Below are 16,164 nucleotides of genomic sequence, written 5' to 3'. Positions count from 1 at the left end.
CATCAGTTATTGCCAAACTCATCAGATGACCACTTTAACAATAAAATATAAAGTAGAAAAAACATCTTAATTCTAAAAATTACTGAACGCGCGCGCGCAAACACACAACAAAATAAAACATTTCCTCTCACGTGATGAGAGACAGGCTGGCAACGATCACTGAGGTTGAATGTAGGAAGGCAGTGCATGGAAAAGGCAAACTGGCATTGGGGGCTGATCAAGTGGATCTGCTCTCTGACAAAGGCTCACTGTGGCTTAAATGGCCTCCTTGTTGACTGATTTGTGTAGGGGGAGAAGGTGTGTAAGGGGGCGGGGCTTCATTAATGCAAGTTGAGTCTCCTCCATCAGAAATGACAGGGTTGTGATGGGAGGGACGAGGAGTGTCAGCCTCGTCACCATGAGCACACTCACTGTAAGGAGGGGGCTTTAGATCATCCTCTGAAAAGAGAGACGAATACAGGTCAACCAGCTGCTTCTTTCTTTCTTTTTTTTTTTTTATATATACAGTGGTCTGTTAGCAGTTCTAAAGAAAGTAAGCAAGTAGCAAATACTTCCTAAGTGTCTTCTTTGGCAACCAGCCAATATATATATATATATATATATATATATGTAACAAACTTGTGTTGCTGTAATAGCTACCCACGATACTTAAAATATCTGTATGTTCGCACAAAATACATCTGTTGCAACAGACCCTGAAACCCCCTTTTGATATCTACGATGAGAAAGATGTGAAAATTAAAGTGATGGAGAAATTGAGTGTGCAATATGATGAAATACAATTTGTGGTGAAACCATTTCCATTATCTGTAACAACATCCTGTATCAGACTGAATGAGGACACTTAAGGAGAAGAACTTGCTACTTGCTTACTTTCTTTAGAACTGCTAACAGACCACTGAGTCACTGACTGGCATATGACCACCACCCATAAGGTAGCGGTTTACAAAAGAAAACCCATGATTTTATAATGATTAAGTTAAGACAGTACATTTTGTAAACTTTGTAAAGATGAAAAAGTACTCAGTGTGTGCATCCATGCTGTGTGAGCTCCTTTCAATCAGAAGCACTAGTTTATGGGAGTTCTGTACTCCACAATATTCTTTAGGCTTCATCTTAATTTCCTGGTTGTGGCAACGACCCCTGTAATCAGCACAGTGTATAAATCCCCGTCCATGGCACTGTGTCTCTATGTTTGATGCAGTCTTGATGCTGCTGTTGTTAAGCAGGTTGGTAGCAGGGGCAGTAACCTGAGTAATACATCTGTAAATAACTGGACTAATAAAAAGCCTCTGCATGGTAAAACAGTAGGCATTTGCACACACTATCAGTGCACCTCTTTGAAATCTATAATCCACTGACATGATGTGGCTGCAAGAGCGGTGAAATACATGTGAGTTGGGATTTTTTTTTCAGCGCATTTCTGTTATCAGCAAAGATTGCTGTGAATGCAGCATGAGTGACACATCTAGTCAATGACCATTTGAGCGTTAGTCAAAACCTGTCACCTGCATCAAACATAAATCTGGCTTTACATCAGTGACCCCTGTGAACAGGAAGGCAAATGTCTTATGTTTTAAAGATTACATCTGTGTGTTTGCTACCTCCAGAGACAGCCTCATACGGTGGCGGCATATCAAGGTGAGAGAAGGATGCAGCTGGTGGCAGGCCTGTGGAGGGCTCCTCTATCGACAGATCATCCTGAACACCATACCAGCTGGGCCAGACAGATGTTTGCTATTGGGCGAAGGATACACAGAGTGAGAGGGGGGAAAAAAAAAAAAAAAAAAACACACCACCACCACAACAACAACAAACTGGCAGAAGACTGGAATTTTCTTCCCAAGGACCACCAAATATTAATCAATATTAGTTCATGTATACCTTTTTTTTTTTTTTACTGCACACACCACTTAATAGGACTGGTTGGACTTATGCTCCTGTTCCTCCCAGGAGTTTAATTTAACAGTTTACTTCAGGCCAAGTTTTACAAACACAAATCTAACCATGAAGTACAAACACCACCTAACAAATGGGAGGACAGTGTTGTGAAGTAAGAGATGTCGCTTATTTTCAACCTCTGTTCTGTGTTTAGCATGTTCATCAAAACTGAGCTGACTACTGTGAAATGTTTTCACCGTAAATATTGCGATCCATTTTAATTGCTACATAAAATGATTCCATGGGAGGAGAGATCTGCCTGCCTATCACCTTAGTAGCCTGTAATTGTGTACATAATTTTAGACCACATCAGATACATCTTGAATATCAATTTGTTTGCATGAAGTATCTGAGTCTGGAGAAAGCTGACAAGGAGAGCCAGCAGACACTTTTTACAGTCTCCTTTAGAGCAAGGCCAATATTACAATATGCATGCTTGTTCCTTTATCTCTCCTAACCTCCAGTGAAAAAGCTCTCAATCCTTTTTACTCTTGTTAGCCAGCTAATTGCAATGGTAACAGGAAGAAGGCACAAAGATTGAGCAGGGATTTCAGTGATGATGGACTGATGACCTTGTAGATTGCTGTCTCAATTAATTCAAAATTGCCATCCTGTTCTTGTGGATGTGATAGTGAGGGACGAGGGAAGAGGCAGCACAGACAGATCATGCACAGCTCAAAGTAATTAGCACACAATTAACGTATAAAAGTTTATAAACATCATGTTTTTGGTCCAATAACGTTGGATTTTCATGGGCAGATAGCAAATACACCATGGTCCAGGATCAGGCAACAGCATTTACAATTAGGAACACATAACTACTAAAAACATCTTCTGGGCTCAGTTTGTCTTTTAAAATAGCCGAGAATGTCCAAGAGTTTTAGAGATTGATACTACATCAAGACTTTTCCTCACTGTTTGATTAATTTATGCCTACAACTTGAGATGTCTTGGCATCACTCAAGAAAACTTTCAGGGTGCGAGTTTATCGATGACCGTTGTGCTTCCCTGCCCTACATTCCACTGTAACCTAAACAAGGAACATTAAGCAGCGTTTTTTATAATGAAAATTACTGCATCATTTTTGTAACAGCTGTGGCATTTCCTGTTGCACAAACATTCCAAACATAGCTAAAAATATCATTGAGCTTTTCTCTACAAAGAGAGAGCAGTAACTTTAGATCAGAATCAAACTTCTGAATCAGGATTGTTAAAAAAAATAAAAAATAAAAAAAATCACCAAACTGATTCAGGCTTGCAGGATAATAAATCAATTCTTAGGAAAACGTGTTGATTTCTTTGGTCATCCATGCCATGTCATGCCCCATTTTGCAAAAACTAATAATGAGTGGGAGAAATGGGCTCTTGAAAGTACCAATAAAACTGAGTAGTGTAGCCAATTTTAAATATTACACAAATTACATCAGTTTGAGCAAAACTGAATGAATCCAAACAGAAACACAACAATGAAGGTCATTTGAATAATCAAATGCCTTTTAGAGAGCAGGCTCCAAAAATTACAGAATAAACTATTTACGTTGTACAACGTTGAGTAAACTGAATTAGATGAGATTATCCTTTTCTTCCCGTCTAGCTGATGATTAACATTAAGTAGTGTTTCAAGGTTTAAAAAAATTAAAACACAATAGGTTGTATAAAATCTATTTTATATGTTTGGTGATAACTTTCAGAAGTGCAAATAGTGCGAGTAGGTGACGTGTGTCTCACTGTCTGACTTTACTGATATTTGTACATCATCCCAACATCCCACATTCATGTTAAAATTTGACAAACTTGCTTAGAAAGGACCCTTTTTTTTCCTTCTAACGGAGAAACCTGTCCAAACTACCTCCCTACCAAACTTCTAATGTCAACAAGGTCAAACAAACTTCACAGAAAAATGTCAGCATACACACAAAGCAGAAGCATTCACCAACAACACACTTCCACAGACTTACAGAGTAACTGCCTAAAACAGAAAATAAGCTGCCCTGTCTTTTTGTTTAAAGTGAAAGTGACTGAAAACCCCATGCCCTCTCGTCAGGGCAAACAAATCATTTGCAAAAATGTAACACAACTGTGGCTTTGTTTCACTCGCTCATCCTATTTGGTTAACCATACTCATGTCTCTTCTCTTAGAGCGAGAGATTCTCTAAACAATTTATTTGAACCACCAACAGTAGAGATATGTGTTGGGAGGCGCAAATTGTTCCAGTTGGCCACCAGATTATGAAAATTTTAATGTAAAATCGGGCTTGTGCTTGTTCATACGGCCTGTACTTACACTCTGTCTCTCACACATCTGATGGAGATATGCTCTTCCTCCAACAATGACTATCTGAGCATTGCGTGGGTTACTCAGGTATGCTGCCAGTTGTCTTTGTCTTGATCGGTACCAGCACACATAGAAGAAGATCTTTATGATGATAAATATGATGACGACACTGTGACGGTGAGAGGAAAGGGAAATTGAATTAGAAAGGTGTGAACAGCTTTATGTATTCATTTCAAAATCCACTGTTAGTGAAAGTAAAAAGTACTTACATGTACCAGTACAGCTCCATTTCTTTTTTTTTTTTTTTTTTTGAGATGTCACTGAGTGGAGGCTCTCATAGCTGAGGAATAATGCGCGGATCCCTGGCCGGAAACACAACTACGCCCTGAAAACAATTTTCAGTGAGTGAACTGAGTGGCAACACAACTTCCCTCACATTCTTTAAATTTTACTTATACATTAATTAAAATGAGTAACACCAACAGACGTTTCTAAATGGCATAACCACTGGGGCTAAGGCTAAAGCTAAGTTAAACGTACCAGCACTTAATAACTTAAACCAGATGGTAAGTTCAGCACGACGACTCTTAGCGGTCTAACTGGGCTAAAAGCAGACACCTGAGGGGGGTTCTGGACTGAAGTTAAAGCCAACACCGTTGAGTTATCTGGCAGGCTGTGCCATTTCAGGGAGGTGATGAGAGTCCGGCTCCGGGATCCAGCTCGGGTCCTCGCTAGTTTAGCTCAGCTAACGGTTAGCAGGCCACGGACACAGCGGCCGCCGCTGTTTACCCACGAGGAGAACACAACAACGGCCTGACGTGGAGCCGCTTTACGGACATATCCTCCTGTTTCCACACACAAGCTCACCGTCCGGGAGCTCCTCAGGACACCCTCACGGCGATTACTGACTAAACTCCCGGTTTGGAGTATTTTAGCTACCGTTCACTGACTTCGCTCATCTCTGTGTGTCCGAGGCAGCCTGAGGCTTCACAGTGGGCGGCGTTCAAAGACCGTTGGCTTCGGGGCTTCCCGTCGACCGCCCCTCCCCTCACACAGCGGCCACCATTAGTCAAATGTTTTTAGAGTTTCAGTGGAGTCCAATCTGTCGGGGATTATATTTTAAAACCCCACTTTGGTGACACTGTGTTGGTAGGACGATGGAAATGCATGTTCATATGTAACGTTCTAATACAATAAGCACGGATTCGGAAAAAGAAGTAAAACTTTCTAATTCCCCTCCAAATATTACATTATGGAGGGCACGTGACTCGATATATAAAAATAAAACAAAAGATTCAAAATGATATCTTTACGAGTAAGCGTTGAGACGTTTTATTGAGGTCTATCATAAATTCTTTTATTTACGACGGCCCACAAGTGAGCATTGTTACAAGGGTTACTATAATGGGACCAAGTCTGCTTACACACAGAGCCAGTTATTTCACTTCAACCAGATACTAATGTACGAATAATGTGGTTAAACCATTTAATTAGGAAAGTGGGAGAGTAGGCTAAGTTTTCATTGTTAAAGTGGAGTATTGCTGCCTTCCAGAAATTATAAAAAAATAAATATAAAGATACCCATTAAGATATGAAGATGCAAATGAATGAGAGTTAATATAACACAGGAGTTTGTGTCAGGCTGTCCCTCTCCTGGTTCTTTGTCTCCATCTCATGGCCATTGTTTCATAATACAATGTACTGTGTCATGAGTTCCAACAGAGAATTTTATGAGTAAATAAATACCAGAAAGAAAGAATAAAACTCTACTTTCATTGTATCTGACAAACATTTTTATTCCAAATTAAAAGCATACTTTATTACACATTGCTACAAGAATTCAAACCTGTATCTTTTACCAAAAAAAACAAACAAACAAACAAACAAACAGAAACATTTCCAGCATATTGGGATGTTTTATAAAACAGAGTGAAGTTATCATTTCATATCTGTAAAGAGACTGGACTTTGCTAAACTCCTCACCAATTCCTGACCAGTACAAAGTTGAAAGAAAAGACAAAATCAAGGTATCTATTTAAATCTGATTTAATTGTTGATTTAAGATAGCAACTTTTAATAGCAATCATCCATTGCTATTTCTCCAATAACACAAACTATCGGTTATCTTCCACAACAATGGTTCGTCTTGGGTAGGTGTCAACTTCCACAAATATGTAGCAAAATTCATATTTTCCAGTTTCATTATTCTGTAAAACAACAGCAATTTATTATGACTAGAGATTATTGTCATATCATGATGAAATAACATTAACTTTAATGTTAATGGTATGAGTCACATGTGAAATTAGATTATGATTAGATTAGAATTTTACAATTTTCTAATATTTCGGTAGCAAAGCCACAGTGATACTTTTACTATTTTACATCTGAAGCTGCAAACATAACATTAGAAAGATACCTACCTCTTTGGATTGTGAATGTACGGTTCCTTTGAGACCTGGTTCTGAACCTTCAATGTAAAACTTAAGTCTCATGTACTTCAGTCCTTCCTTCTGGTACTCCACATGACTAAACGCCAAACACATACAAATGTCCAGCAATAACTTAGTACTATGACCATCACACAGATGTTCAGCTAAGGATAGTACAATTTATTTAAGCTCAAATTCAGAATATGAAATGACTTACTTGTTGTAATACACATTCAGTGACATATTAGTTTGTGCATATGTGTACTGCAAGTATGAGGCCAGGGCTTCTGGCCAAATCCAGGCTTTTTAATGAATTCCCACTATAGCTAAACCCCTACCTGACTTGCTGCCTCCTTCCTCGACGGGTTGTCTCCCCATAACATTTGATTGGCTCCCCAAATGCCCCAATCACCTACATTTAAAGAAAAAAGTCAAATATCCACAAGAGATATGAGACCAATCAACTGTGTGCTTTATTTCACACTTTAAAAAGGTGATACTGTGTTCCCTTGGCAGTCAGAGATCATATTCTTACTTCTGGGTGTGACTTGACTTTGTTGAAAGCTTTCCCATAGACTTTATTTGGACTGGAGGAAGAAAACAGCTCCTGGAACACCACGTATAACAGCCCACCTGAGAGGCACACAGGATGAAACATTCACTCTTGATGGTCTATAAAACATTTATATTATGGCAGGCTAGATGAAATGTTGTCGTTTCCGTCACCTGTCACTCCAAGCCCGATGAGCACAACTATCAAATAGGTGAAGTCTCTGCCTGCATCCTTCACTGTAAAAGACAGTAACATACTGGAATAATATCCTGTACTATTATAAAGAAAGAGGAGAAGCACTCTTGTTATGTTATAATACACCAATACTAAGTTACAGGCAGTTATGCCATCTGAAATGGGGGTCCAAATTCAAACGACATAAGTATTTGCTTACCTTTTTGTGCAGCTGAAGGCTTCGGGCTCCCACTCTGATACCTGGACACTGACTTGGCTCTGTCTTCGGGGTTCGCCTTGTTTCTGGCGGTGGAGTCTAGAGAAAGTCCTCTCTGTCGGAGGGACGGTGTGAAGACGGCCGGCCGGGACACTGTTGACACGGCCCTGTGTGGCGGGGCCAAGCGCAGGCTAAGCTGGGTGAGTTTACACGTGTTTACGCTGAAGTGCGTTACTGTCTGTTGTAAATGTCGATGCAGGGCTTTGACAAGCTGCATGTAAACCATGATTATGTCCTCTGCGAGCTAGCTCCAACTCTTATTTCAGCGGCACAGTCAGCTAGCAACTGTATTTTTCGGCTCAGTCGGCCGATATGTGAAACATTAACCTACCGAAGACAGTTTGAATATAATATAACCCTGACTTATCATAAAACATGAAGGCACAACGTTAACAACCCAAAATACTCTGCTACATACAGCTCGGTGTGTGTGCACTTCCAACGCTTCAGTAAGGAAAGTCGCGATTGGCTGTCCTAAAAGTCGCTGGGAGATGACGTCATATTATAATTTTACTAACAGCTTAAGGTTTACAGGTGATTATTTTAATTGGTGTATTTTTATTCAACAATGCATTTGCATTAAAGTTTAAAGCTGCATATAATAATCATAATGGACTGCGGCCCAGCGTCACTTTCATTTTAGTAAATCCGTGTTGTAAAGAAGTTCGTACAGACGTGTAGCGAGAGTTTAAGACTTTCTAACATTGACAGACAGGCAGAGCCGTGAACGGCTCCAATAGACAGGTTTAAGTTCGTTAAGAGCTGAAACCAGCAGAGAAAGTTGGATGTCGTCCAGTCTGTACGATATGTCAATGCACATCACATCAACCTCAATAATGTCTTTAGATTTGTCGCTTAAAAAACACCCAGGTTAAAAAAACGCGTCAATTACTTTAGTTAAACTGGATTTTCTATTTCCTCAAAGATTAAGTTTAAGTTAAAATTAAGTTTTAAGGTGAAATGTGCCCATCTCATTGTATTTGTTCTTTGTGTTTAAGAAGTCACAGCAACAAGTGGTGGACTGATCCGTGTCTATATTCTCATACTGTTCTAGATCACTCATCTTGTCAGCGAGTGACAACGAGTTAAGAGAAAGCAGCTCTCAGTTTGAGGTGTTTGGCTCTTAAAAGAGCCTTTGTTGGGTGGGAATGTGAACACAGTTCACTTCTTGGGTGCTGCCTTCTTCACTTTGGGTTTGGTGGCCTTCTTGGTTGCTGCCTTCTTCGCCGTCGCCTTCTTGGGACTCTTGGCGGCCTTCTTGGGGCTCTTAGCGGCCTTCTTGGGGCTCTTGGTTGCGGCCTTCTTGGCGGCAGCTGCAGGTTTCTTGGCCTTCTTGGGAGCGGCCTTCTTGGCGGCCGCTGGCTTCTTGGCCGCGGCGGTCCTCGCCTTCTTGGCCGCTGCGGGTTTCTTGGCTGCGGCGGGCTTCTTGGCTTTAGGAGCGGCCTTCTTGGCGGCGGGCTTCTTGGCCTTGGGTTCGACTTTCTTGCTCATCTTGAAGGAGCCGGAGGCGCCGGTTCCCTTGGTCTGGACCAGGGTCCCCTTGGCCACCAGGCTCTTGATGGCGGTCTTGATTCGGACCTTGTTCTTGTCCACATCGTAGCCTTCGGCAGCCAGAGCCTTCTTCAGGGCGGCCAGCGAAACGCCGTTGCGCTCCTTGGACGCGGCCACGGCTTTGACGATCAGCTCGCCCAGGCTGGGGCCCGGCTTCTTGGCTTTGGGAGCCTTCTTCTTGGCCGCTTTGGCCGGAGCGGCGGCTGGAGCTGGAGCTACTTCTGCCATGATTTCTCGGAGTTTCGGAGCGCTCGCAGAGACTGAGAGGAATGATGAGACGCTCCGAGCAGGAGGCGGACCTTAAACACACCATGAGAACCGTGGAGACTCAGTCCGGCCGGGGCTCCTCTCTGCTCTTTGAACACCGGCACACTTGTGTTTTCTCGGCCCCAACAAAACTCCCCAAAATCCCCGTAGGAGAGGAGCTGAAGGCGGACAGCCGAGGCAGCCGATAGCGGACTTGGTTGTCTTCATATTCAGATCCTCAGCAGCTCCGATCCTCTCTGCTTTTTCTCTGTGGAGCCTCTAAACCTCACCTTTTCACCGCGGTATCTAGCGCTGCTCACCGACTTTCCACACTCATTTCCCTCCTAAAGTCACTTAAAATGCTCCACAACTAAACCAAAATCAGTTTTACACTTGCTCCACATGTTAATTCAGACATCCTGATTAAAAACAACCATGTGAAAATGATAGGTTTGTAAGAAACTACACTTGTTTCCCCGACAGCAAACACACTGATGATGGCTGAGGCTGAGGGGAAGTTGATGCAGACTCCGTCTGGAGCTGTGAACATTTAATGAGGAGGTTGATGGAAATTGTGGAAAACTTTTAGAGATTCACATTATTCTGGTTTGTTAGGACAAACGGGTAAAGGTCCAGATTTTTTTTTTTCTTGAAATTCTTAGATGAATTTGAATTGACTGACAAGAAACGCAAACAAAGAAATTGAGCATCACACTAATGTTACTTTGCAGGAATTGAAACTTTTGTCTGAATTTTAGTATTTGATTTTGTGTGTTGAAGTGCAGTGTCTTTTTTTTATGACAATTAAAAAGGAGTTGGAAAACATGAGTTCAATCCTGTAACCAGAACTTGCCTTAACTTGAGATGCATGTCACCACAATGCTTTGTTTCTATGAATAAACATTACCAATAAACCTGTAGCAACTAGTTCCATTTCTGTGTGGAGGGGGAAAAGACAAAATTTTGAATTTGCTCGATTGTAGTACTGTGAGCAGTCAACTCTTTCAGATGAAAGTGGGGATGATTGAAACGTGATTTTCCTTTCAGTGTATATTATGTTTCTACTGGACTTCTTTAAGCTATAAAAGAGACCAGTGTGGTTGTCTGGGCACTGTAACTCAATGGTCTGACATTGTCTCTTTGCTATATTTATCATTCTTTAAGTGTGACAAGAACATCGTTTTAGACCATGTCGCTCCACAAAGAGCCACACTAAGCATGCAATGGGCCCATCAGTGTTTAAACGGGAAGGAATTGACAGTAGTTTGTTTGTTTTTTTTTTAATAATGGACATTGTTTCATGAAGTATTTGATTTGGAGCTTAGTAATGCGAGTTTCTCTCAAACTACATCATACATCAGTCTTGCTGATTTACAGAGAATCAATAGAGTGTCAGAAGTGACAGTTTAATCATCCAGTGATGTGAGTGAGAAGAGGTGTACTCTCATAGGTAAAGTGTGTGGCCCTGAAAAGAGCCGTTGTGTTGATGGTTGTTGTTTGTGTTCACTTGGAGCTGGTGTACTTGGTGACGGCCTTGGTGCCCTCGGACACGGCGTGCTTGGCCAGCTCGCCGGGCAGCAGCAGCCTGACGGCGGTCTGGATCTCCCTGGAGGTGATGGTGGAGCGCTTGTTGTAGTGAGCCAGACGGGACGCTTCGGCGGCGATGCGCTCGAAGATGTCGTTGACGAAGGAGTTCATGATGCTCATGGCCTTGGAGGAGATCCCGGTGTCGGGGTGGACCTGTTTGAGCACCTTGTACACGTAGATGGCGTAGCTCTCCTTCCTGGTCCTCTTCCTCTTCTTGCCCCCTTTGCCGGCGGTCTTGGTCACGGCCTTCTTGGAGCCCTTCTTGGGCGCTGACTTAGCGGGTTCAGGCATGTTACTCTGATTTCTTCACAGAATCAACGAAGAGCAGAGAGGGGAGAGACTCCTCTTATACCGGCTGTATGCACAGCACACTGTGTGCTCGCTCTCCTCTGATTGGCTGCCGTGCTCACCGAGTGTGTGTCTGTGTGTGAAACGGGGGGGTCGTTTTAACGTCCCTTAGTTAAAATTGGCGCACTGTCCAGAAAAAAAGAAAATGGGTTATTGATGTTGGGTTTTATTAATGATCTATAATCATTAATAGAAGATCCATCGCAGGGCATCAACTGATCAGGTGTTTCAACTAGAGCACCTACCAAAATCCATATTTAGATAGATAGGAAGATGCTCATTCATCCAGGTCATTATTCTCTTTGTCCTAAAACTGATTCGTAGGCAGCTGGGCTTGTATTTCCACAGGTACTTTTTGCTCAACACACCCAGAGAGGTTAAATATCTGGGTCTTTCTCAACTGCCTTGGTCAGACTAGTAGACAGACTAACGTGAACTGATGAAGTCCCTTGGATAAGAGGCGAAACGTCCTCAAATACGTCCAGTTGTCTACGAATCAATTTTGAGACAGATTTCATTTGACAATGAAATTAATCATTCCTGTAAATACCCAGGCTGAGCTTCCATTTAACAATGAAATTAATCGTTCCTGTAAATACCCAGGCTGAGCTTCCATTTGACTGAAAATTCAGCTTATGTGCCACTAGAAGGCTTTCATTGATTACAACTGGTCATAATTGACTTATTGTTGCTTCTCTTTGATCAGTAAGGAAAGAGGTTCTGAGTTAGAAGCATACTGAGTTTTTATGAACAGTGTGTTAGAGACGTGGGAATATTAACTCTTCCAGATGTGAGTGTGTGGCTCTTAAAAGAGCCTTTTTGTGTTGGTGGTATCCGGCAGCAGCAGTTTACTTGGACTTGACGGGCTTCTCGGTCTTCTTGGGCAGCAGAACAGCCTGGATGTTGGGCAGCACGCCGCCCTGAGCGATGGTGACTCCGCCGAGGAGTTTGTTGAGCTCCTCGTCGTTGCGGACAGCCAGCTGCAGGTGTCGGGGGATGATGCGAGTCTTCTTGTTGTCGCGGGCAGCGTTTCCAGCCAGCTCCAGGATCTCAGCGGTCAGGTACTCCAGCACGGCCGCCAGGTAGACGGGGGCCCCGGCCCCGACACGCTCGGCGTAGTTGCCTTTACGCAGCAGCCTGTGGACACGACCCACCGGGAACTGGAGCCCGGCCCGGGATGAACGGGTCTTGGCCTTAGCTCTGGCTTTTCCACCGGTTTTGCCTCTTCCGCTCATTTTCTTTGTGTTTCTTTTAGATTCGTTCACTGAACTGAAACTCAGATGAAGTGGAGTTCAGCCCGACTCAACCCTCCCTTATATCGGCGGAGCCGGCGGGACTGACGGTGCCGGACCAATCGGAAAAAAGCTCCAGAGGCGGGAGCTGCTGGGAGTTTTAGCGGCATTTTCAAATCACCGCTGTCCAATCAGCAGCGGAGGCTGAGCGGCTGAGCGGCTGCTGGGCGGCTCCTCTGGGCGGTGCTGAGCTCCAGGAGGAGCCGCTCACCAACCAGGAGCCGGAGGACTGAAGCTGCGTCACGTCCTCACAGCCGGTCCCACGCTTTAAGAGCCGAGCCCCGCTTGTTCGCAGCACACTTTTCTTCTGTTCAAACAGAAAGAGCAAAAATAAAAAGAAATGGCAAGAACCAAGCAGACAGCCCGTAAATCCACCGGAGGCAAAGCCCCCAGGAAGCAGCTGGCCACCAAGGCTGCCCGTAAGAGCGCCCCGGCCACCGGCGGAGTGAAGAAGCCCCACCGCTACAGGCCCGGTACCGTGGCTCTGAGAGAGATCCGCCGCTACCAGAAGTCCACCGAGCTGCTCATCCGTAAGCTGCCCTTCCAGCGCCTGGTCAGAGAAATCGCTCAGGATTTCAAGACCGACCTGCGCTTCCAGAGCTCGGCCGTCATGGCTCTGCAGGAGGCCAGCGAGGCTTACCTGGTCGGCCTGTTCGAGGACACCAACCTGTGCGCCATCCACGCCAAGAGAGTCACCATCATGCCCAAAGACATCCAGCTGGCCCGCCGCATCCGCGGAGAGAGAGCTTAGACTGCTGCTGCTCACACAAATACAACGGCTCTTTTAAGAGCCACCTCCACATCAACTCTATAGATAAATCCTCTTTATCTGCAGCTTTATTATCAAACATGTCAAATACTCAATTTGCAGAGTACCAAACAACTCAACCTACTGGATGTCTCCACTCCACTCAGTCGCGGCCCAGTTAGCTAGCCCAGCTAGCGTAGCCAGCCGCGCCGCATCTCACACACTTCCGCGCATGCACGCCGGGGGTCGGTCGGTCTTCGCATTTTATTCAGCTTCATTAGCTCCTGAACAGGAGTGTTTGCACAGAAAGCAGTTTTATGCTAAGACACATGTGATGTTTATTGCATTGTTACTGTTTGAGGCAATGCCTATTTTCTTCCTACCATAGGTGGTAGATTTGAATTCAAAAGTAGTTGTGTGCAGATCATCGTTACAGAAGTGGTTGCTGACCTTTCATGGTGTAGGCCTTACACATTGTCAGTTATTGCTACACTGAAACAGGACATGGGCTCTTTGTGAGTGTGTGTGCGGCTCTTAAAAGAGCCTTTGTGTTATTGTGTAGTTGTTGGGAGCGTGTTTATCCTCCGAAGCCGTACAGAGTGCGGCCCTGCCTCTTCAGAGCGTACACCACGTCCATGGCGGTCACTGTCTTCCTCTTAGCGTGCTCGGTGTAGGTGACGGCGTCCCGGATGACGTTCTCCAGGAAGACCTTCAGCACACCGCGGGTCTCCTCGTAGATCAGACCGGAGATTCGCTTCACTCCGCCGCGACGAGCCAGACGGCGGATGGCGGGCTTGGTGATTCCCTGGATGTTATCGCGGAGGACTTTGCGGTGCCGCTTGGCGCCTCCTTTACCGAGTCCCTTTCCTCCTTTGCCTCTGCCGCTCATTTTCACTGTGTGCTGGAAAAGCTACAGAATGAGTCCAGCTGTGGGAAGCGCGAGCAGTAAAAGGCTGACTGAGGACGTGAATGAAGGCAGATTTCTTCTTCGGTAGATTTCCATGGCCGTCGATGTGAAACACGCTGGCGCCAGTCTTCGGTTGGTGGTGACTCTGAGTCAGAGCACACCACTGCCAGGTTTCTGCTTGGGGATGAATCAGGCAAAATAGAGAGAAAATTCGGATGAATGAAATATACACAATATAGGATATAGTAAGGATAAACAAGATAGATAGAAAAGCATACGATAAGGAGCAAACAAAAAATATGTATTTAATTATGTACAATTTAGGTGCTTCAGTTTGCTTTCAAGTCAGCCTTGAGTTAATAAAAAGTGCAACAATATTGCTCAACATTTGGGAAGTTTGGGTAAAAAATGGGGCATTTTTATTTCCTCTTATAGGTCTTGTATCATAAAGTTAACATTAAAACTTTATTGAAAAGTGACAGTTAGGTTTGATTGCCTCAAAGGTCAAACATCCCCAATGTTATTTTATTTTGGAAAAGAGATTTGTGCAGTATGTGGTTAACAACGACTAACAGCAGTCACACGATGAAGATGAGTAACTGGTATGTGACGAATGAGTCAAGCAAACCCACTTTGGCCAAATATTGCTTACTTCAGCTTGCATGATCTGGTGTGGTTTTGTTGAGATTCAGAGTCACATGCATCATAGACACAATTTAGTCTGCTGTGTCAAACGTTTGATGTGTGGTAGAGCTTTGGGCATGCAGCCTGACCGATGCCCCGGAGGCGAATGAAGTATAATCCTAGTGAACTATCCCCTGATTACAGAACAATTCATAAACCTCCCCAATACATATCTATCCTCTTTTCTTTTCTGGCTTCTGTTAGTTTTTTGTTTGTTTGTTTTTTTCTTATAGAACAACTTTCATTTAAAGACAACCAACAAAGAGTGTTGATTGACTATAACAACATTCATGACTGTGAATGATTTGTTAACTGAAACTTTGTTTATAGTGAGAGTTGAAATTCACGACCTTCTATTTATAGAACAAGAATCCGTACGACAACCTTTAAAAACACGTCCGTCATCGGCTCCAGCGGGAATCTGTGGTGAGAATTGATGGGTGTGTCAGGAGTGTACTCTAAGCTTAATACAATGGGCACAATGTGCTTCGTAGCTCATTGCAAACAAGTTATTCTGTCATAATTTGTATCGAGCCTCAGCCTACTTTTTCGTACTGATCTTTGAATGACACTTTTCACTATCTCCAACAAACCCATACATGCCAATGCGTCATGTAGAATCAGTTTAAAATCTGTATTCAATGTTTTTCCCAACAAGCTATAAACTTGTTGTAAGCACATAAGTATTTGTGAATAGACTTGTTGAGCATTAACTCTTGGGTGGCATAGTTGGAGTTACAGAATGAATTACAGATGGTTGTAATAAAATAAAATGTGTCTTCATAGGAAAGGCAATAAACAAGGTTAATATTTCACAAATGGTGTAAAACTAATTTAGACCACAATAAGTATTTATGCGAACGTGACAGTGAACTTCCTCTTAGCAGCTTTCTTTCTTGGATAAGTCATGGTTGTTGAAAAATACTGCAGATTAATTACATTACATTACAAACACTTAATAGAAAATCTTAATTATTTCAATTTGTTTGCAAACACACACACAAAAAAACTCATAGTACTGAAAATTTTATCAATTAGAAATTAAATAAAAAAAAAATAAAGTGTTCGAATCAAATCCTTGTGTGCTGATAATGTATGACCTCTCCTGCAGCTACTTTAGACAGAAAAACGCAGAAAGAAAAGCAACAC

At 43.1% G+C, this 16,164-nt stretch overlaps 6 protein-coding genes across 6 annotated transcripts; 1 reads left to right on the top strand and 5 right to left on the bottom strand.

The window, feature by feature from the left end:
* Positions 1–5,997: 5,997 nt before the first annotated feature.
* On the bottom strand, positions 5,998–7,912 carry timm21 (translocase of inner mitochondrial membrane 21). The gene is made up of 6 exons (XM_029529614.1): positions 7,596–7,912; positions 7,375–7,437; positions 7,184–7,281; positions 6,987–7,060; positions 6,640–6,745; positions 5,998–6,423 (listed from the first exon to the last, which is right to left on the bottom strand). The coding sequence occupies exons 1-6, from the start codon at positions 7,876–7,878 to the stop codon at positions 6,331–6,333; spliced, it is 717 nt and encodes a 238-aa protein (XP_029385474.1). The 5' UTR covers positions 7,879–7,912; the 3' UTR covers positions 5,998–6,330.
* An 881-nt stretch (positions 7,913–8,793) lies between these two features.
* LOC115061308 (histone H1-like) lies at positions 8,794–9,456 on the bottom strand. Its single transcript, XM_029529615.1, has one exon. It carries the CDS (start codon positions 9,429–9,431, stop codon positions 8,814–8,816), a length of 618 nt encoding a protein of 205 aa, XP_029385475.1. The 5' UTR covers positions 9,432–9,456; the 3' UTR covers positions 8,794–8,813.
* A 1,496-nt stretch (positions 9,457–10,952) lies between these two features.
* LOC115061311 (histone H2B 1/2) lies at positions 10,953–11,327 on the bottom strand. Its single transcript, XM_029529618.1, has one exon. The coding sequence runs from the start codon at positions 11,325–11,327 to the stop codon at positions 10,953–10,955; it is 375 nt and encodes a 124-aa protein (XP_029385478.1).
* Positions 11,328–12,232: 905 nt separating this feature from the next.
* On the bottom strand, positions 12,233–12,619 carry LOC115061310 (histone H2A-like). The gene has a single exon (XM_029529617.1). The coding sequence runs from the start codon at positions 12,617–12,619 to the stop codon at positions 12,233–12,235; it is 387 nt and encodes a 128-aa protein (XP_029385477.1).
* Positions 12,620–12,833: 214 nt separating this feature from the next.
* On the top strand, positions 12,834–13,438 carry LOC115061309 (histone H3). Its single transcript, XM_029529616.1, has one exon. The coding sequence runs from the start codon at positions 13,017–13,019 to the stop codon at positions 13,425–13,427; it is 411 nt and encodes a 136-aa protein (XP_029385476.1). The 5' UTR covers positions 12,834–13,016; the 3' UTR covers positions 13,428–13,438.
* A 410-nt stretch (positions 13,439–13,848) lies between these two features.
* On the bottom strand, positions 13,849–14,313 carry LOC115061312 (histone H4). The gene has a single exon (XM_029529619.1). The coding sequence runs from the start codon at positions 14,311–14,313 to the stop codon at positions 14,002–14,004; it is 312 nt and encodes a 103-aa protein (XP_029385479.1). The 3' UTR covers positions 13,849–14,001.
* Positions 14,314–16,164: the final 1,851 nt, after the last annotated feature.

The sequence above is a fragment of the Echeneis naucrates genome, chromosome 20 (genome assembly GCF_900963305.1).
Source record: "Echeneis naucrates chromosome 20, fEcheNa1.1, whole genome shotgun sequence".
Classification (NCBI taxonomy): domain Eukaryota; kingdom Metazoa; phylum Chordata; class Actinopteri; order Carangiformes; family Echeneidae; genus Echeneis; species Echeneis naucrates.
This window is presented reverse-complemented; position numbering and strand designations above follow the sequence as displayed.

Excerpts from the sequence above, each read along its gene's own strand:
- LOC115061312 (XM_029529619.1), bottom strand. The coding sequence starts at position 14,313 with ATGAGCGGCAGAGGCAAAGGAGGAAAGGGACTCGGTAAAGGAGGCGCC.
- LOC115061311 (XM_029529618.1), bottom strand. The coding sequence starts at position 11,327 with ATGCCTGAACCCGCTAAGTCAGCGCCCAAGAAGGGCTCCAAGAAGGCC.
- LOC115061310 (XM_029529617.1), bottom strand. The coding sequence starts at position 12,619 with ATGAGCGGAAGAGGCAAAACCGGTGGAAAAGCCAGAGCTAAGGCCAAG.
- timm21 (XM_029529614.1), bottom strand. The coding sequence starts at position 7,878 with ATGGTTTACATGCAGCTTGTCAAAGCCCTGCATCGACATTTACAACAG. Across the intron at positions 7,282-7,374 it reads CATCGGGCTTGGAGTGACAG|GTGGGCTGTTATACGTGGTG; the intron begins GTGACGGAAACG and ends TGTGCCTCTCAG. Across the intron at positions 6,424-6,639 it reads TACATTCACAATCCAAAGAG|AATAATGAAACTGGAAAATA; the intron begins GTAGGTATCTTT and ends GTTGTTTTACAG.
- LOC115061309 (XM_029529616.1), top strand. The coding sequence starts at position 13,017 with ATGGCAAGAACCAAGCAGACAGCCCGTAAATCCACCGGAGGCAAAGCC.
- LOC115061308 (XM_029529615.1), bottom strand. The coding sequence starts at position 9,431 with ATGGCAGAAGTAGCTCCAGCTCCAGCCGCCGCTCCGGCCAAAGCGGCC.